The sequence below is a fragment of the Gouania willdenowi genome, chromosome 13 (assembly GCF_900634775.1).
Source record: "Gouania willdenowi chromosome 13, fGouWil2.1, whole genome shotgun sequence".
In the NCBI taxonomy this organism is placed as follows: domain Eukaryota; kingdom Metazoa; phylum Chordata; class Actinopteri; order Blenniiformes; family Gobiesocidae; genus Gouania; species Gouania willdenowi.
This window is the reverse complement of record NC_041056.1, coordinates 15,913,625-15,934,089: the sequence shown is the minus strand read 5'-3', so window position 1 is coordinate 15,934,089 and position 20,465 is coordinate 15,913,625. Positions and strand designations below refer to the sequence as shown.

The following is a 20,465-nucleotide window of genomic DNA, read 5'->3' as shown; positions in this document are numbered from 1 at the left end:
TTTTTTCATATTGCTGGACATTTTTCCAAAAGGTTCTAGTGTAAGGGCATTGATAAAAACTGTGCATGTGAGAACTAAATTACAGAAGGTGGCGCTCGTGCAACTATAATATTCAAACACAAGGTTGTATACTCCGATACAGTAGGTGGCGCTATGCACTTTTAATAACTGGTTTGTAGTTCGCCAATAATTTCAGAGAAGAAGAAGAAAAAGAAGAGAAAAAAAACCCAGAGAAGAAGAATAGAAAGAGGAGTGGGACTGGCGGTGGTTATGGTGGTGTGTCGGTACAGATCTCAGCTGGACTTTCACAGTTGCACACATCTGGACTACATAGTGGACCAGTCTCTGGTTTATCAGTGAGGAGAACTGAGCTCACAGTCTGTCCGATGTGAATGTGTTTGGATAAAGTTCTCCATCCATGGCTCCAAACCCTAGGTCTGCAGCAGACTCTACAGACGGGTCAGGGAGGTGGACTACTGACGGATTCTGATGGACTCAGACTCGGTGCTGAGGCTGCCGCAGAGAGCCAGTCTCCTGGGTCTGGCTCCCCCTCCTCTCCAGGCCGGTGTCTGAAGGACACGTAGCCGTTAGCAAGACTCAGTCACACCTCTGAACATGTCCCGGTCCAGCCGCAGGTACAAGTCCCTCCAATCGGTGAACAGCAGCGGCTCCGTGCCCGGCTGTGACCGGCTGAGGATGCCTCGAGTCCGGGTGCTGCTGCTGTGCCTGCTCGGTGTCCTGGTGCTGGCTCTGGTGGTCGGACTTTATCTGTCCAACGACACTGAGAACAGACCTGGGAGCCGACTGCCGACCCTAGACCTCAGCAGAGACCGGGTGAGAACTGCACAACCATTGTAAACTGGTTTCTGTCTTAAACCAGTTCACTGACACACTGGTTTATTGGTGATATAACTTCACAGCATCTACAGAGCAGGACACCAATGTATGACTGTCCTTTTTAACTCACTGTAGTGACTTAAATTAATTTATTATTATTTAGGGGTGTGCATTGCCAGAAATCTGACGATACGATACGAAACACGATTTGTATCCACGATGCGATATATCCCGATACTATATACTGTACATTGCGATATCAATAATTACAAATTTTACCTTCACACATATAAAATGGTATAGAATACAGTGTACTTAATTTTTAAAAAACGTGTGAGAACAAGGGAATGGTAGCTAATCAAACTGTCAAATTACATTTTTCAAAAAGTCAAATTTTTTCTTCTACAACGTATTTTGATTTAAATTCTTAATATATATATATATAAAAAAAGAGAAAAAAAAATCAACTTCCAAGCTAAAATGCATTGAGGAGTGAGGTAGTTCAACTAGGTCTGATGTGGTTCACTGACATCTAGTGACCAGGCGTTTACCTGCTATGCATATGTTAACGTAATTAAAAGGTTTGGTTAAAAACATGATTGAAAGCATTTATTTGGACATTTTTGGGATTGATACGATAATTGGCGTGCACTGTGAAATATTGCGGTATTTCCCCAAATTGATTTTTTTTCTTACACCTTTGATATTATTACAATTAACAGTTTTGATCTTGTAGAGGATAAACGACTACAAAATCAGGAACAAGTTAAACATAAATATAAAAAAAAATTAGAGGAGATTATAAATAAAAACAAATTAAATTAATTCAGACTTTATAAGGTTTTTTACATCATGCAAGTGTAGACAAAGTATTCTGGAGCAGACCACACACAAAATAATAATAAGTGGCATGAATTAATACTGGTATCAAGAGAAAAATTCAGATTTTTTTTATGCTGACACGCACAGAAATGTCAGACAAAAATCATTGTGTTTACTTTAATCTAATTTTGGTCATTTTGAGGTACGGGAAAGATATTTTGTAAGGGTGCGAAATGTAGACGTGAAGCTCATTGCAGTCATTTTTGCTTTTTACAAAGGTTAATTTAAGAATAAGAGTGTTTTTGTGTTGAAAGTAGAGCTGCACAATTAATCGAATTTTAATCATGATCACGATTTTAGTTGCCACGTTTAAATTAACCTGATTGTCTGCAATATTTACATTTAAAATACGGGCTCTGCACTCTGTAATAGTGGATTTATTCAGTTAGCTTTTGGCATATTTTAAATTCTTTGTTTTTTTTTTTCATTATGTTTTTAGTAAAACTGTTATTTAAAGCTTCAATTTGCACTGTGAACTGTGCTCATATTGTTAGTTTAAAAGTAGTTTAATAAAAACACAGATTATTTCCTAACATGATAAATAATTGTGACTAGAATCATGATTACAATATTGATGAAAATAATCGTGATTATTATTTTGGCCATAATCGTGCAGCCCTAGTAGAAAGTAGGACACGTGTAGGACCTTTGTTGTAATTAGTGCTATATAAATAAAGTTTAATTGAATTGAATGTTAAGATCTGATCACGTTTGTTCTCACTTTCTTTCTTTTTTTTTTTTTATCTCGATCTTCTCCCTCCTTTCTCCTCCAGTTGTCCCACAAACCCATTAAGTGTTCTCCGGCTCAGATCCGCCGTCTGGCTGCTCAGGTGGACGGTACTCGGCTGTGGGAGACTCACCTGCGTCCCATCCTCATCGTGAGGCTTCCAGGGACAGAAGGAAGCCTGGCAGTGCAGCAGGTTAGTTCAGGGTTTTATAACCCTTTTTGAGCCAAGGTACATCTTTCCATTGAAAAACATTGAAAATGTAAAAAAAAATCAAATAATAATAACTTTGTAGCCTATATTAACGAGTCATTCTTATCTATGTGTCTAGAATAGGAATCAAATAAACGCAAATGATTCTTTTTTTCAAATAAAAAGTGCAATGAACAATATGCACTCAGTCTTATCAAAGTGTCTTGAATAAAATAAAATAAAATAAAAAACTTAAAGCATTTTAGTTTATCACCTTTCATATTTTGCATATTTTAAATGGATGGGAAAGATAAAATTAAGTTTTAAAAAAAAACATTAAATATGATTAGAACTACAATTGAACTTTATTGTTTTAAATAGTGTTTATTTTGTAATGTTTTTTTATATTATGTATTTTTTTATGTAATGTATAATATATAGATACAGTATATATGATTATTTCTGTGCACTTTGGGGCAGGGAGGGGCTCACAGACAATAATTTGTTTTCAAACATGTTTTTAGAACAATAATTGTGTGCTCAGTGGTTGAAAACCAGTGTGTTAGTTTACTTCTATATTAACTGTGTGGTTGCATGTGAGCTTCTTTAACTTGATGCTTTTCTCCAGCACATCACCGCCACCCTGTCCTCGCTGTCTGCCGGCTGGTCCTTAGACCTGGACTCCTTCCAGTCCCCGACCCCTCGGGGCCAGGTCACCTTCACCAACATCATCGCCACCCTGGACCCCTCTGCCCCCCGCAGGTTGCTCCTGGCCTGTCACTACGACTCTAAGGTTCTGCCTCCTGACCCTCGAACCCCAGGGAGAGTGTTCCTGGGAGCCAGTGACTCAGCGGTTCCCTGTGCTATGATCCTGGAGCTGGTCACCTCCCTGGATAACCAGCTCAGGTCATTCAAACAGCAGGTGTGGGTTTCAGATGTATCTGCAGTATATGTGTCAAACTCATGGCCCGGGGTCCAAATCCGGCCCTTTTGGAGCATCCAATTTGGCCCACAGGAGAAATGAAAAATGACAGAGAAAACATTAATTATTGTTTGAATGAAACTCAACAGTATTTGCCGTTGCTTTTATCGCACAATTGCAGTCATTTTTAATGTTAAACTGTTGAAGAAAAATCAAAATTATTACAAAATCCTTCAATTTTTCTCACTTTATTACGTAGCATTTCCCTTAATTTAATAGAAATTGGTCAAAAATGTAAAAAATAAATAAAATGAAAACCCTGTTGGGACTGATATCAGTCACTTACTGTATATCTTGGATGTTGTGGTTTTTTACATATTTTATGTATATGTAGATGTGTACACTAGAGCACAATAATGTGGAAACTACTCATTATCCCACATAAAATCTATGGCCCACTTGAGATTAAATTGCTCTGTATTTGGCACCTGAACTAAAATGAGTTTGACGCCCCTGATCTACATCATGCTGCAGGATGCTTAAGGGATTTTTTCCCTCAGTTTTGGGATGAAAAGTGAAGGTCGGAGATGCTCACAGGACTGTCTTTTTTTATCCTCTTTCTGCCTCTGCGGCTGCAGCTCAGGGCAGAAAATGCTGACTTATGCGTTCATATTTTTAGTCTAGTAGGCATCTGAAGATACTGCTATCTCTCCGGAGGCTATGATTTAGGTATCTGTAGAATTATGCACACACTGCGACACTCCTGCAGAAACGGATGAAAATCAGACTCTGCTTCTATAAAAAAAAAAAAAAAAAAAAACTTCTTTAACAGTTTATCCTGCTGCTATCTCTTTCTCTCTTTTTTTTTTTTTCCTAGAAACTCCCAGTGACCCTGCAGCTTGTCTTCTTTGATGGCGAGGAGTCTTTTGAGGAGTGGACAGCCACAGACTCACTGTATGGATCTCGACACCTGGCTGAACGCATGGCCAACGCGCCCCACCCTGCAGCCTCTTCCTCACACACCACAGAGCTCCAGGCTGTGGTGAGGAAGCAGCAGGACATCATCTTCACCTATTTGGGCCGTTTCTTTGCTCCTAATGTTTCAGTTCTCCCTGTTAGGATCTCTTTGTTCTGCTGGACCTGCTGGGTGCGGCTGATCCCATGATAGCCAATCACTTTGATAACACTGCTCGTTGGTTTGATCGCCTGATCGCTGCTGGTATATATGCCCTGACTGTAACTCACCCTGTCTTGTAAGTTCCTCCTGTGGTGTGGTCTCACTCAGATTTTCTCCACTTCTTCAGAGAAAAGACTCCACAGACAGGGTCTGCTGGTGTCCCACCCTTCAGAGCAGACGTACTTTAGGAAGGATGTTTACCTTGGACCTGTGCAGGACGACCACGTGCCCTTCCTTCACAGAGGTCAGTGAGGACATTCATACGTGTTCAGATGAGACGTCAGAGTGGACCTCATATGGTCTTTTATAAATAAAGTTTCAACATTTGGAGATCACTCATAAGATTTTAAATTCAACACAGTTTAGTCTCAATGTTAAAATATATCTAAATATATTTTGAGTGAACTCATTCTTTAGTAACTTTGTGTGTTGATCATTTAAACCGTTTCCTGAGATATTGAAAGCTGAAAACGGAAGAAAAATAAGGATGAGCGAAAATCAGCACATACTGTACCCCCCCCTCACTAAATTGGCCATATCTCAAAAAGTGTTCGATCAAACTAAAAATGTACAGTGTGACTATTGAAGAATCGCAGAACAATTTTAGAATTTCAGAATTTTTGAGACCCAAGTGCGTAGGCCATTTGTGAAATGACATTTGCTGACAGCCATTTTTAGCCCCACTCTGCCACTTTGTTGATACTTTTGATGGCTCTCCTGCTTTGTTTGTTGAGAATGTTTTTAGGCCAGTATATTGTTATTTGCACGTCTTCTGAACTGTTAAATATAAATGTAACAATTTCTGTGTGATTACTGTTGAAAACCTGAACATCTTTTTAGGTGTTAAGGATTGGTCAACGTAAATGGGGTTTCCCAGAATACTGTGAGGAATGTCAAACTGTGCTACGTGTTGAGCAGTGGTTCCCAACTTTTTTTGTTTTGTGACCCCATTTTGATATCACAAATGTCCGGCGACCCCAGAGACATTTTCTTTAATTAGTTTTTGATCCTGTTTATTAAAGTGTGTTTTAAATACAGAGTAGTCAGGATTAGTGCGCCATTTCAGATATATATTTTTATACAGTTTTTTGATATTTATTGTGTGTGATGTGTTTTGAAAAAGAATAATAATGAGAGAAAAAAATATAAATATATATATCATTTTAATCCTTTTTAATGATGCCACGCCCCTTCTCAATCCAGCCTTTAAACTTTTTGATATACAGTAGTTATTGCAGGTCGTCATGCCTGTCGAGTTTAATGTAATGTCATATAGTCTAAATGTATTTCCTTTCCCTTTGAATCTTTCTTTTCCAGGCGTCCCAGTGCTGCACATCATCACCACTCCTTTCCCACACTTCTGGCACACGCTGGACGACACTGAGGAGAACATGCACCGACCAACAGTGGAGAACCTGACCAAGATCATGGCTGTGTTTCTGTCGGAGTACCTGGGCCTCTGAGGTGGAATTGTGCAGGACTGACAGAGAAGAAACCTGCTGAGTCACCCTGACACACATCACCAGCTGAACTTTACTAAAGACTGGTCCCTAGTGGTCTGTCCCTGGTTTTATGTGACACAAACTGGTCCATAAGTGGACATGAAGTCTTAATGAGGTTTTTAATGGTATTTGTGGGGGGGGGGGGTTCATTCTGTGAATTCATAACAATTATCTGTTCATTCCTGTGAGAAAATCCATCTCAGATTTATTCACTTCTGAAGAAAAGAATCTCATGTCTCTATGAAGCAGAGCTTTATGTTACCGTCTGTAGCGCCACGTAAAAATGACCTTCATTCACTTTCTCTGTGAATTTAAGAAGCTTTGAGAAGTCAAACACTGGAAAACAAGTTGAATAACATTTTAACCAGCAATTCTTCTAAAATCATGAAAAACCAAAACCTGAATGTTGTTTCCATCAGTGTGAAGAATCCACAGCAAAGTCTCTGGAGTTGTGCAATAACCGCTCACACGTGTGTCTTATGTGGCCATGTCACAGTACATTCTCTGCTCACATCATTGTGTGTAATAAAAGGTCAAAGTGGCAAATCAAGCATCTTCACTCCTGTGATGAAGAGGAGGAGGAGGAGGAGGGTACAGTGGTGGATGGCAGAGCTGGTATTGAAGCTGTGGACTGGCTGGTGGTGAAAAGTCGTTTTCTAATGAGGGAAATTTTTCCTCTAAGCTTTGTCCAAATCCTGCTGTGAACAAACTGAAAGAGAAGATAAAGATTAGAAAATGAGAACACAAGTGAAAGCTGTTTTTAAGGCTGCTCTGCAAAAATGTGAATTCATTGATGAAAACCTGCTATTATCGATGCTCCTGTCACGCTGCCGCCGGTTCTTAAACCAGTTGCTGACCTGCAGGACGGTGAGTCCTGTGACCTCTGCCAGCTCCTGCTTCTCCTGGGTGGAGAGGTACGGCTTCTGGAGGTACCAGTCCCTGAGAACCTGCCGAGACTTCTCCTGATAGCCACACACATGGATCATAGCGTTATGAGCTCAGGGATCAACATTATAAACATCTTCAGGTTTATTACATCTCAAAAGTGAGTCATTGAAATCAGATTACACTTTCTTTTTGGGCCATTTTCATAGTTTGATAGTTGAATATCTTCTTTTAACCACATTTATGAAAAACCTAAACGCTCACCTAAAAGGCTTTTTACCTTTCACAGGAGAATTTTATATGATCTCATAACTTTTAGATACACACTGATGTTTTTTACCTTGGCGCCAAAACTCAAAACAAGTGTCAAACTATTGAATAGATCAGGATTTTTCAACCATGGGGTCCCCTGAAATTGAAATAAGTTCACCTGAAATGTCTACTAATTGATAAAAGAAATGACTTAAATTTATAATTTAATATTTTTTTTTTATTGTTTTTCTTTTTCAAATGAAATTTAAAACCACACAAAATATCGCCCAACTGTCTTCTATACTTTTACTCTCTTTAAAATACTAGTTCAAATAGATATATCTGAGCTGGTGCATCTTACCACTTTGTGCACTAATTCTGGCTACGTCATATAACAGATATGAACAAAAACTAATTCTAGAAGAAGAAAAAATGTTTTGTTCATTGCCAGAAATTTGTGATGGTAAAAAAAAGAGCCATTAAAGGTTGGCTGGAATAGACTGTCAACTAATGACAGGTTGTATAGATCAGAGGTTCTCATCTGGTCTCACCCTAGGACCCACATTTTCCCATGGTCATTAAATCACGACCCATTTTTATTTATTTATTTATTTTTTAGAATTCAACCAATTAAATTTAGTGTTTGAAAAATAGCTGATGAAAACATACACATATATATATCAAATTCTTTTTAAACAGAAATCTATATATTTTTCCTTGCAACATGCGTTTTACAGCACGCTTGTCAAAAGAAAATGTTCTTTTAAAATAAAAGACAAGACCAAAATGAGAGACATTAAGTATTTGTTCATTTTTGACCAGCTGTCCACGACCCACCCAGTACAGGTCTGCGACCCATTTTTTGATCAAGACCCACCAGTTGAGAATCGCTGGTATAGCTCACCCTTTTCACTTACTGTTCACAATTTACCATTGGGCCTCGTACAGAAATGGACTCTGGATTTATCAAAGGTTCTTAACCTCCTTGTTGTTCTTACCCAGGGGTGCTGAATGTTCAATCCCACTTGATCGTACACAGCTGATCAGAAGAGATAATCATGATTTCAGGTGTACAAACAGCCCAGTCAAGAGATGCCACCAAAGACATGACTGTTAAAGGTAAGTTATTGAATCTCCAATTATTTTGTGCTATAATATCACTGGAGCATTAAATTAGACAGATGTGCATTTCCTTTTCAGTTTAGTGCCTCTACGTCAACTGGAAAACAAATCAAATAGAAACACAATCAAGATGAAAGGTTTTGTGCAAAACATAATCATCAGCTTTGACCTTCAGTTCATGTCACTGTTTAAGAAAGCCAAATTGATCAGAAAAGTAAATTAAGCTTTTAATGTTTGCTCTTTATTTAGCTTTCTTACGCCTATAGTGCAGTGGTTCCCAAACAGTGGTACAGGAGCACTTTGTAGGGGGTACTCGGAAAGATTGAACAATTAATTTAAAAAATAATCTGAAAATGTTTCTAGTTTTTTCACCACAAACTATCAGTATATTGCTCAATAAAATACTAAATTATCTTGTAAATTATTGACACAGGATTATTTTATGATGCATGAGGTCATTTTATCACACTTCTGACAATAGGAGAAAATATTTACCTACATTTTACAAAAGAGACCGATTTACTGACTATTGAAGTAATCACACAAAGGTACTGTACATGGTGTTTTTTAAAAAATAAATAAATTACACTTTAAATTCCACTATATTGAATTTGTAGATTAAGCCTCAGGCAGAGGTGACAAGCAACCAAGTACAAATACTTTGTTACTGTACTAAGTAGTTTTTTCTGGTATCTGTTCTTTACTTGAGTATTTGTTTATTTTGGTGACTTTTTACTTTTTCTCCTTACTTTTCGAAACAAATATCTGTACTTTCTGCTCCTTACGTTTTTAAAAATGAGCTCGTTACTCTTCGAAGAAGACGCCACAACGTAAAAAGGTGCAAAATTTTGGTATTTTGATCTTTTTTTCTGTTAGGCAGGTCCTTTAGTTTTATGGTTAACATTTTCAAGTTTAAAAAAAAAATGGTAAACTCAAAGCTGCTCTGGGTTTCATTGAGCATTTGCATTAATTATTTTTCTTAAAACATTTTATTTACAAATTATTGTAGCTATAATGAATGCTAAATTCTCCAGGTGTTCATAAAGTGTAACAGGTTTAATTTATTTGCCATGTTCCAGTTTTCTACAAGTTCTTAAAAATGTTAAACTCAAAACTGTTCTGGGTTTTTTTGTTTTTAGCGTTTGCATCTTTTTTTTCTTGACACATTAATTTACAAATTTGTATTGAGTGCTAAATTCTCATGTACCAGTTTTCTACAAGTTCCTATATATATATATATATATATATATATATAAGATATAAGATGGCGCCGCGGATGGCTGCTGTGGTGTGTTGGTGCGCACTTTTTTGTCTTGTTTTTGTTGTAAAATCCGCAACTGGCTGCTCTTATTCAAGAGAAGAGCTCTTGAATGTCAGGGCAACAACCCCGAGAGATTTATTCCCCACTTTCATCGCTTCCTCTGTGGATTTACTGGACATTTTACTCAAAGGTGCGCTCACCTTTGCTCACGCAGTGAAGCGCCGGAGGAGAGGAAAAAGAGCCGGTGCGCTTGTGCGCCTCCGCCAGCGCGGCCGACGCACACCGTTACCGGGGATATTCCTCTCTAACGTGCGCTCACTGTGTAACAAAGTGGATGAACTCCAGCTGCTGTTGGGTAGAAACAGAGACTTCTCCTCATCTTCTGTTCTGTGCTTCACGGAAACGTGGCTGTGTGGAGCGGTACCGGACTCTGCGCTGCAGTTGGCCGGCTTCCAACTTCACAGAGCGGACCGAGACGCGGAGCTCACCGGGAAGAAGAAAGGTGGAGGAATCTGCTTTTATGTGAACAGTAACTGGTGTAACGACGTGACAGTGATCCTCCAGCACTGCTCTCCTCACCTGGAATCCTTTATTATCAACAGCAAACCCTTCTATTCTCCCCGTGAGTTCGCTTCATTCATCCTGGTTGGCGTGTACATCCCACCGTCAGCTGATGTGTGCGAGGCACAGCGCACACACCGTAAAAATGACAACTAGTAATTGCTGATTTAATTAAAGTTTTCAAATTAAAGTGACTCAGAAATAAAGCTTTCCATTTTCAACCTGAAAAAGCTTGTCTGCCCAACACATTTCTGTCATTGTTGTCCTAACTAAGATTTGCTAAAGAGCATAACTAAGATTATCAACTTTTGAGTAGATTTTTTGAGTGAGGCTGAGAACCTGTGGGAAACCCCATATATGACTGACGCGCGCATGCTCACGTGGACCGTCTGAACAAGTTTAAACTCGACCAAACGGACCTTCAACTGAACCTGAGCTGTGTGATGGTGGTCCGTCGACGTTTTTAATTTTATTTTTTACCATTACGGATTTTCGCCTGGTCTGCAGTGTAGTGTTTGGACATTTTTTGGACAGAAGCGGGAGCTGCGGACCATTTTGCAGGTAAGCTAACTTTTCTACTAGCGCCCTTCACCCACTTCTATGCTAAGGTTTTAGCCCAGAGCATCGGCCCAGCGTGTTTTATCCCCGCAAAAAGTAATGTTTGATAGTGTTTAATGTCAAACACTGAAATTTTGACAGACTTTCATCACAAAATTACGGTATTTCAGACTGCTTTTTTTTTTTTTTAACTGCACGTCTGCCTGGTAAACCGTATTAGCTTATTATATTAACTTATATTGTTTTGTAATACTTTTTAATGTTATCCTTGCGTGGAGACACGATGTTTGCATGCATTGACCAACAAACTCCCGCCGATGTAAGTAATGCCGGGGCAGGCAGGCATCGCTTTCATGGCTCGGTGTATGACAGACATGTGCGACAATTATATGACAATGATGTAAGTAACTTGCATATGATCTAGCATTATTTTTTCTTTTTTTTTTTTAATAGTCAGCGTTTATCCGGTGCTGCACTGTTAATTGAAATACATGTAGCCTGTGAGTAAAATAATTACAAGATCTATTAAATGTTTATCAGGCACCGGGCTGGAGTAAGTAATTGTTTATTTACTATTATAGTTGGTGTCATTATTATTTTTATGTCATTATTTAGTGATGTAAATGTTTTTGATAATATTTTATTTAACAGTTTGCATTATTGGTGCATAATATATATTTGAAATAATACTATTGAAGCCAATTTTTTTTTTTTTTTTTTTTTTTTTTTTTTTCTTTCTTTTATAATCCTGGGTTTATTTCCAATGGTTGATTGTCGTAATCTTGTGAATTATGCAATCGAAAAATGCGGAAGTAGACGTCAGCGCGACTAGCGCGGGAAAAAAGAGGGAGAGGAGAAAGGAGAGTGAGGTGTGCGCGAGGTGTGTTGCTGACCGGAGAAACACAGACGTAGAGACGGAGTGAAGCTAAGTGAAGGCTTTCAGGAGTTTTGACGAGTTCGACAGACTTCAGCGTGGAGAGCGGAGGACGGGTCGTACCGTGTAGGACCAGGTGTGAGAGAGGCGCGAACGGAGGAGTTAGCCGAGCGGGCTAACGAGGAGCTACCGTGCAGCACCCGGTGTGAGAGAGCTGCGGACGAGGAGGAGGCCACTGCTGGTTAACGGGGAGCCACGTATCGGCTACTGTGTTTGGGAACCGCAGTTGCCCTGTGTTTCACCGCACTCAATGTTTTGAAAGACAGATTTTCAACGCACCCAATGTTTTGAAATACCTACCAGCTGGAAACAATAATTGCATCGAGTTGTGAGTAAGACAGAGGAAGTCGTTCGTTTTAACTATTACACGTGACTGTGTGTGTGTGGTGTGGGCCCACCACCATTGCTAGAGTTGATTTGACACATGTTGGATTCCATTGTGTGTGGCGTTGTATACTAGGGATGTAACGATTAATTTTAAGCCAGTTAAAAATCGATTCATAGGTATCACGGTTGATATCGATTTTTTGACAATTGAATCGCAGTACTTTTTTTAACCACAAGTGTAGGCGGCGGGCGGAGTCTGCTAATACTTTCTTTCTGGCCGCCTTCTACTCTTAAATATGTTAATAAATGATTAATTACCCCTTTAGCACCGAAAGAATATCTGTAATATTACTTGAATATCTGTAAAAGTCACATTTTTCTAGTAGCTCTGTCTGCTAGCATAGCTTCTCTTCTTCACTGCAAGATATCTGCATGCCAACCGACCACTGTGTTACCAGCGCCCTCTGCTGGTCCAAACAAATATGACGTAAATCAGTGTAATCACGTTTTTTTTTTTTTTTTTTTTTTTAGTCCAATTGTTAAGGCACAAAATACATTTTCAGTTGCACTTTTAAAAGAAAAAGAACTATTATGCAGTTTTGCATTGTTTATTATAGAACAAGAATTTAAATTAATAGGCTTCATTTTCATTTGTATTATTCCTTTATTTATTTCATTCAAGATTTATTTTTAGTTAAATTGCATTGTTTTGAATTGTTTATCAAGGAATTCATTTGACAATGAAAAATAAAAGGAAAAGAGTACAGTATTTAATATTGACAAAATTGGAATCATGAAGTTTTGTTTTTTTTTATGAGTATTTTTTAAACTTTTAGGTTTTCTTATAAGTTCATTCAGAATATATCACAATGTTTTTGACCAAATATTTTTATTAAGCCTAGAACACTAACGTTGTGTGTGTAGCCTTTAAAAACTAATGTAGAATGGGTGAAATTCATCCAACCTTAGTGTTCTAGGGTTAATATTGTAACAATATTGTAGTGATGACAGTTGGTGCTTTCACAAACTGTGGACATAATGAGACTTTAAAACCAGTAATCATCAGTAATATGGATATAACAACTAAACAATCGAACAGCAAGGAAAATCAGTTAAGTTAGGAAAATTACATTGGCCATTTGATATATTATCTTATCCCTGCATGAAAAATTCACCCGCGATATTGCTTATTCAGTCATGGAACATCACAAATTGGGGACCTACAGCTGTATTGTTATGTTTACAAATTTCAAGGACTGTTGCAGAAGTGCTTTTAGCTAAACTGATTGTGTCCTATCTGTCTCTTGTGTTTCAGGGGTGGATTTCATGCAGTGCAGATTTTGTAAATTCACAAGCTTCAGTCAAGAGACTCTTCTGAACCATTTCCGCCTTCATCACGGACAAGGTGCACATTGGCCTTGCATTCACACAGACTGTGTATGTGTATTTAAAACACCTGGAGCATTACGATCACACCTTTCAAGATCACACTCAATAGTGGAAATCCACAAAAAATCAAAATTTCAATGTGAATTGTGTGGTTTTAAGGAGATTTGCAGTGAAAAAACTTTTTGGAACCATCTTGGACATCATTTAAAGAACCGTGAAACTGTACAATGCCCCTTTTTAAGGTGTTCCTTTAAAACGCCCAATATTTTGTTGATTGTCTTGTTTAGATATCAGAAGAATTTCATCGGATTACGAGCAAAGACCTCCTGGGGACTTTCAATGCATCCCTTGACAAATTTGTGCCTGGCCTGTTGAAACTGTACCGGTCTAAGAAGGGAGCTCTTGGACAGAAGATGGAAGACCTGCTGGAAAAACTTGATGAACAGGTGAGTGAAGTGCTCCTTTGCCTGAAGTTATTTTGGCTTCAGCCATAACACATTTGTGGAAATGTGTCAGTGGAAATGAATGTCAGCAGTCATTGCTTTACGTTCTTATTTGGCAATATTTGATTTAACAAATTTTATTTTGTAAAAGTAAAGTAAAATTGTTAACATAGTTGCAGTGTTGTTGGTTTTTTTTAGTTTTACATGTTGCTGGGTCTGACCTGTGCTTTATTTTCATTAATATAAAAGTTCTGATTTTGAATTTGTGTATAAGTACACTGTTACTATACTAATTGAAATGCTTGTTTTCCACTGAGTACTCTTTAGACATCCAACACTGTGTCCCACCGAAAGACAGCAGCACTGAGAGGCCTGCCCATTTTCGTCAGAGAAGATACAACAGAGGTTTTCCTGAAATGCTTGGTAAGTACAAAAAAGTAATGCAAGTAAAACTAAATCCTGAGATGTTTCAAAGGATGAGTTCCAAAAGATCCAAAATGGAAAGATACACCTCAGTGCTGTCCAGATAATTTTATGGAGAGGATTGCAGTTGTCTATAACTCTCGCTCCCCTTTTTCTGCTGAGAAGCAGCTGGGCATTGTTTATGTGTGTTCCACTGCAGAAAATACTTTCGTACAAAACTCATCACAAGGGTGGTGGGAGAAAGCTACTACGTCATTAATTAAAGAAAAATAAGCTTTTTCTTTTTAAAACCTCCATGAGTCAAATGACCAGCATGATACGGAGGTTTAATTTCAAATCTGTAGAAATGTATTTTGTCTTTAGTTCTCAATAGTTAGCTCTCAATAATTAATCTTATACCTTTCTTCAGGATACTGACATTTTGGAACCAGTGTTGAACGGTGTATCTGTTGCCATCCTCACCATCCTACAAGATTGACGATGCCGGTACGACTGTGCGAGACCATGCAGTTGTGTTGGAAGGGGATATTGTGCTACATAAAATTCCAGACCTCTCTTCTGCCTTGGCATACCTCTTTGGCCTTCTGTATGCCCTCAACATTGATTATCCAAAGCAGATGAGTTATACTTTTGAAGCAATTCAAGCCATCTTTTTTGAGCTCGGTGGCTCTCGATGCTCACAGCGCATAAGGGCTCTGAAAACAAAGCTTTTGCTGTGACTGTTAATGGAGAAGCCAGACATGACTTTAACATGTGTTCTTTAGCCTGTTCAAGTCCATTGCTGTTGAGTCATGTAAAAAAAGCTGTAAACCCTTTTGCTTCTGATATAGTCATTCACCTGTTACCAAGAGTTGCTTATTTGGTGTTTAAACTGTTAAAATGAATTATTGTTCAAGTAAAACTAATGTATGTGTGCAGAAAAGAACAAAAAAAACAACCTCACCTCTGTTTCAACCTGCATAAGGATGTGTAGGTGATGGAAAATTCTATTTTCAGATTAACTGTTCCTTAACCCTCTTGTTGTCTTTCGGTCAAGGGCTGAAGAATAAGGAAGGAAAGGAGGAGAGGCAAGAAGGGAGAAAAATGGAAGGAAAGGAGGGAGAGATGAAGTGAAGAGGAAAGATGGAAGGAGAGAGAGAAATGGAAGGAAAGAAGGGAAGAGGATAGAAGGAAGAAGAGAGAGGGAGAAAATAGAAGGAAAGGAGGGAAGAGGAAAGAAGAAGGAAGAAGAGAGGGAAAAAATGGAAGGAAAGGAGGGAGAGAAGGAAGACAGGGAGAAAATGGAAGGAAGAAGAGAGGGAGAGAAGGGAGGGGGAAAAATAGGGACAGAAGAATGGAAAAGGAAAGAAGGAATAAGAGGGAGAAAATGGAAGGAAGGAAAGGAGGGAGACGAGTTGACAATATATGTTGAGATTGTCATTTATTTTAAAAGATTTGTGTTGTCCACTTCACATGAAGCACAGAACATGGTGTTTTACCTGTTAGTTTCCTGTTCATTGATGGTAATATTTCTAAAAACTTTTAACTGCTGTAGTTCATCATAGTTATGCCCATGTAAAACGTCAGTGTCTGGGTACACAGACAATCATTTTTGCCACTATCCTATCGGTGTGTGCATGAGTGACTATATGTTGCTGAACACTTTTTTTTTTCCCCCCCACATACTTTGTTTTTCTTTTTTGGTTCTGAACTTCAATTTTAGCGTCTTTGCTGTGGTGCTCAAAGCACCCAAAAAAAGAAACTGCCAATACTTTTTATTTATTTATTTTTTTTACAGAAATTGACCTGACTACCCATAACGTTCTGAAATGTACTTGAGGCACTGTTAAACAAAATAAATAAGATTTAAGATAACATTCAGTTGTGCTTTGTTTTATTCAATATCTATTTATTTGAGCATTTTTCAAATATAATTACAACATACATTTTCCTTTTATTTAAATAGGTAAATTTTCAACTCACTGGAGTAAGAATTGTATGAATATTCAACAAGAATATCTGTGTTTGTTGAAGTTATAAATGCATGGCATTCAATGAATAATTGTATGTTTATTTAACAAGAATATCTGCATTTAGTGAAGACAGAAATACATGGCATTGAAACCAGAATTTCTTCGTTAGACTTCCAGGATTATCTTAATTAGGTGAACAGGAAGATCCAAGTTGGCAGAACTCTTGTCAGAACTTGTAAATCTTAGTTAAGTCAACAACAGTAGGCAAAAGTTGAGTTTACTCAAAAATCTCTTGCATCATGTTGCCTTGATATTTTAAGTTTTCTCAACTTTTTCTTTTTTACAGTGCACTCGCCGACCAGATCCTGTGCATGGAGCGGACCTACCCGGACTCTTTTATCATTGTGCTTGGTGACTTTAATAAAGGGGACCTCTCACACCAGCTCCCCAAATATAGACAATTAATTAAATGTCCGACCAGAGAGGAGAAGACACTGGATCACTGTTACACCACACTAAGCAGTGCTTATCACGCCGTTTCCCGTGCTGCACTGGGCCAATCGGACCATTTGATGGTCCATCTGATTCCTTCATACAGACAGAGGCTGAAGCTCTGTAAACCTGTGGTGAAGGAATCTAAACAATGGACCAGTGAAGCAGTGGAGAAACTCCAGGAGTGTTTGGACTGGACTGACTGGGATGTTTTCAGGTCTGCGAACAGTTCTCTGGATGAGTTTACAGACGCTGTGACGTCCTACATCAGCTTCTGTGAGGACAGCTGTATTCCATCAAAGACCAGGGTGAGTTATAACAATGACAAACCCTGGTTCACAGCTAAGCTCAGAGGGCTGAGGGCAGACAAAGAGGTCGCTTTCAGGAGTGGAGACAGAGCCAGGTACAGAGAGTCGAAGTACACGTTTGAAAAGGAGGTGAGAAAAGCCAAACGTTTGTACTCAGAGAAGCTACAATATCAGTTCTCTGCAAATGACTCGGCTTCTGTCTGGAGAGGGCTCAGGCAAATTACAAACTACAAGCCCAGAGCCCCTGCTGCTGCTAACGACCTCTGCCTGGCCAACAGTCTGAATGAGTTCTATTGTAGATTTGACAGACAATGGGACAGACCTGACTCCAACCCCCCTCACACCTCTGACCAGCCTCACTCCAACACCTTCACCCCCCACATCAAAGCTACAGTTTCACCCCAGCTGCCTACAGAGGCTCTCTCCCCTATCTTCCCCCCCTCCTCCCCCCCTCCTACAGAGACACCTTTCTCCATCAAAGAGAGAGATGTGAATAGACTTTTCAGGAGACAAAACCCCCGTAAGGCTTGTGGACCGGACTCTGTCTCTCCCTCTACCTTGAAGCACTGTGCTGATCAGCTGTCTCCAGTGTTCACAGACATTTTTAACACCTCACTGGAGACATGCACCGTACCAGCCTGTTTTAAGGCCTCCACCATCGTTCCTGTCCCTAAAAAGCTGAGGATCACAGGACTTAATGACTACAGACCCATCGCTCTGACATCTGTGGTCATGAAGTCCTTTGAACGCCTCATGCTCTCCCACATCAAGGACATCACCGACCCCCACCTGGACCCCCTGCAGTTTGCCTATAGATCCAACAGGTCAGTAGACGATGCTGTAAACCTGGCTCTCCACTTCATCCTCCAGCACCTGGACTCCCCAGGCTCCTACGCCAGGATCCTGTTTGTGGACTTCAGCTCTGCTTTTAATACAATAATCCCAGCTCTCCTTCAGGACAAGCTTTCCCAGCTGAACGTGCCAGACTCCACCTGCAGGTGGATCACAGACTTCCTGTCTGACAGGAAGCAGCACGTGAAGCTGGGAAAAACCATCTCTGCTCCCCGGACCATCAGCACTGGATCTCCTCAGGGCTGTGTTCTTTCTCCTCTGCTCTTCTCCCTGTACACCAACAGCTGCACCTCCTCTCACCAGTCGGTCAAACTCCTGAAGTTTGCAGACGACACGACCATCATCGGTCTCATCGCTGATGGAGACGAGTCCGACTACAGGTGGGAGACAGACCGGCTGGTGTCCTGGTGCAGCCAGAACAACCTGGAGCTCAATGCTTTAAAGACAGTGGAGATGATAGCAGACTTCAGGAAGAACCCAGCCCCCCTCACCCCCCTCACCCTGGGAGACTCTACAGTGAGCTCTGTAGAGTACTTCTGCTTCCTGGGGACCATCATCACTCAGGACCTCAAGTGGGAGCTGAACATCAGCTCCCTTATCAAAAAAGCTCAGCAGAGGATGTACTTTTTGCGGCAGCTGAAGAAGTTCAGTCTGCCAACAAAGATGATGGTGAACTTCTACAGCTCCATCATCCAGTCCATCCTCTGCTCCTCCATCACCATCTGGTACGCTGCAGCTACGGCCAAGGACAAGGCCAGACTGCAGCGTATCATCCACTCTGCAGAGAAGGTCATCGGCTGCAATCTGCCCTCCCTCCAGGACCTGTACGCCTCCAGGATTTTGAGGCGTGCAGGAAAGATTGTGGCCGACCCCTCCCACCCCGGTCATAAACTGTTTCAATCTCTCCCTTCTGGTAGGAGGTTTCGGTCCATCAGGACCAGAACCTCCAGACACAAAAACAGCTTCTTTCCCTCTGCCACCATCCACATGAACACACCCCAAGTCACCCACTGAACCCCCCCCCCCCCACCCGATCACCACCTCCACCAGCTTGATACCTGCTGCACTGTATATATATATTTATATTTATATTTATCCTATTTATCCTTTATTCTCTATCTATCCTTTATTTATCCCTCATCCTTTATATTTATCATTATTATTATTATTATTGTTGCTGGGTTGTGCTTTGTTGTTCTGTTTTTATTTCTTTTATTTCTTTTTGTTGCTTGTTTTGTGCACCAACCACCAAGTCAAATTCCTTGTACTGTCCTCAAAACTGTACATGGCAAATAAAACATTTCTGATTCTGATTCTGATTCTGATATATATATATATATATATATATATATGGAATTTTCTGTTTAAAAACCCTGTGTTATTATTGAAGGGGCATTTATTTTACTTTTTTACTTAAATACATTTAGTAGCATTTACTTTACTAAAATAAGGGAGCAACTTCAATACTTTTACCAGAGTCATTTTTTATTCAAGTATCTACACTTTTACTTGAGTACTTCTGGCCTTATGGAGCATGTAAAATCATGGAGAGGGTACTTAAAAGGATTAGGTACCCTCTGATGATTTGACAAAAATGCAAAGGGGCTACACGGGAACAACTGCTATATCGTATAATGAAGGTTAAAATAATAGAGTTCAAACACATGCTTCAAAACTATATTCATGCTGATATCCAGTTCAGTGAGTACATTTTTGGTTGATTTAACATGCAATATAAGTCGGATTTAGACTTCCTTCCTACCTTGAAGCAGTAGCTGGTCACCTCTCCATCCCAGATGGTGCATGGCAGAGGAAACTTCCTCCTCACTCGATACTTGGCCACAGCCCCCAGGGGTCGGCCCCTCAGCCTCTCAGCCTCCATGTAGTGGGCCCTCAGCCAGAGCTGCTGCAGGAGCGGATGGTTGAGTGGGGAGAAGGAGAAGCTCTCCAGCAGAGCGTAGAGGTCCAAGAAATGGCCCTGGTGAAAGGCCACCGCGGCCCTGGCCTTCAGCACGCTCTCCTGCTCTCTAGGGGATGAGGAAGAAGAAGCTGGAAGTGTGAGAAGGAATCCAGCAAGACGGTCCATGCAGCCGCTCTGCAGGAGGACCTCACACACACACGAGATTTGCTCAGCTGTGAAGATCATTGCTGCTATTTTTAAGCTGAACTGAAATGATCTTGACAGTTTCTCTGAGGGTTAGAGAAGACAACAGAAACCTCCAGGGAGCATCACAGAAATGACTGCAAACTAACACGACTGAGTGATCATCATCATCATCACCGTGTTTAACATTACTCACCGTCATTGTACCCTGAACAGGTAACATGAGACCATCAGGGTTTTATAAACACACCATACAGCTCTCCTGCTCTTATACAAACAACATGCAGCCACTTCTGCACATTCATGCTTCACTATTGTGCGGCAAAATGAAAGAAATTTGAATAAGATTTAACTGTCAAATCAGA

The 20,465-nt window shown here is 39.9% G+C and overlaps 2 protein-coding genes across 2 annotated transcripts; one reads left to right on the top strand and one right to left on the bottom strand.

The window, feature by feature from the left end:
• The first annotated feature begins 217 nt into the window (after positions 1–217).
• Positions 218–6,805, top strand: qpctla (glutaminyl-peptide cyclotransferase-like a). The gene is made up of 7 exons (XM_028465343.1): positions 218–834; positions 2,493–2,639; positions 3,265–3,558; positions 4,436–4,600; positions 4,678–4,777; positions 4,863–4,979; positions 6,053–6,805. The coding sequence occupies exons 1-7, from the start codon at positions 616–618 to the stop codon at positions 6,196–6,198; spliced, it is 1,188 nt and encodes a 395-aa protein (XP_028321144.1). The 5' UTR covers positions 218–615; the 3' UTR covers positions 6,199–6,805.
• On the bottom strand, positions 6,685–20,210 carry six9 (SIX homeobox 9). The gene is made up of 3 exons (XM_028465344.1): positions 19,759–20,210; positions 7,039–7,199; positions 6,685–6,946 (listed from the first exon to the last, which is right to left on the bottom strand). The coding sequence occupies exons 1-3, from the start codon at positions 20,140–20,142 to the stop codon at positions 6,784–6,786; spliced, it is 708 nt and encodes a 235-aa protein (XP_028321145.1). The 5' UTR covers positions 20,143–20,210; the 3' UTR covers positions 6,685–6,783.
• Between the last annotated feature and the right edge of the window lie 255 nt (positions 20,211–20,465).

Coding starts and splice junctions, on each gene's coding strand:
- six9 (XM_028465344.1), bottom strand. CDS start 20,142: ATGATCTTCACAGCTGAGCAAATCTCGTGTGTGTGTGAGGTCCTCCTG. Junction 7,200..19,758: donor TGACCAGCTACTGCTTCAAG/GTAGGAAGGAAG, acceptor TGTGGCTATCAG/GAGAAGTCTCGGCAGGTTCT. Junction 6,947..7,038: donor AGGAGCATCGATAATAGCAG/GTTTTCATCAAT, acceptor CTTCTCTTTCAG/TTTGTTCACAGCAGGATTTG.
- qpctla (XM_028465343.1), top strand. CDS start 616: ATGTCCCGGTCCAGCCGCAGGTACAAGTCCCTCCAATCGGTGAACAGC. Junction 4,601..4,677: donor CCACAGAGCTCCAGGCTGTG/GTGAGGAAGCAG, acceptor TCTCCCTGTTAG/GATCTCTTTGTTCTGCTGGA. Junction 4,980..6,052: donor CGTGCCCTTCCTTCACAGAG/GTCAGTGAGGAC, acceptor TTTCTTTTCCAG/GCGTCCCAGTGCTGCACATC.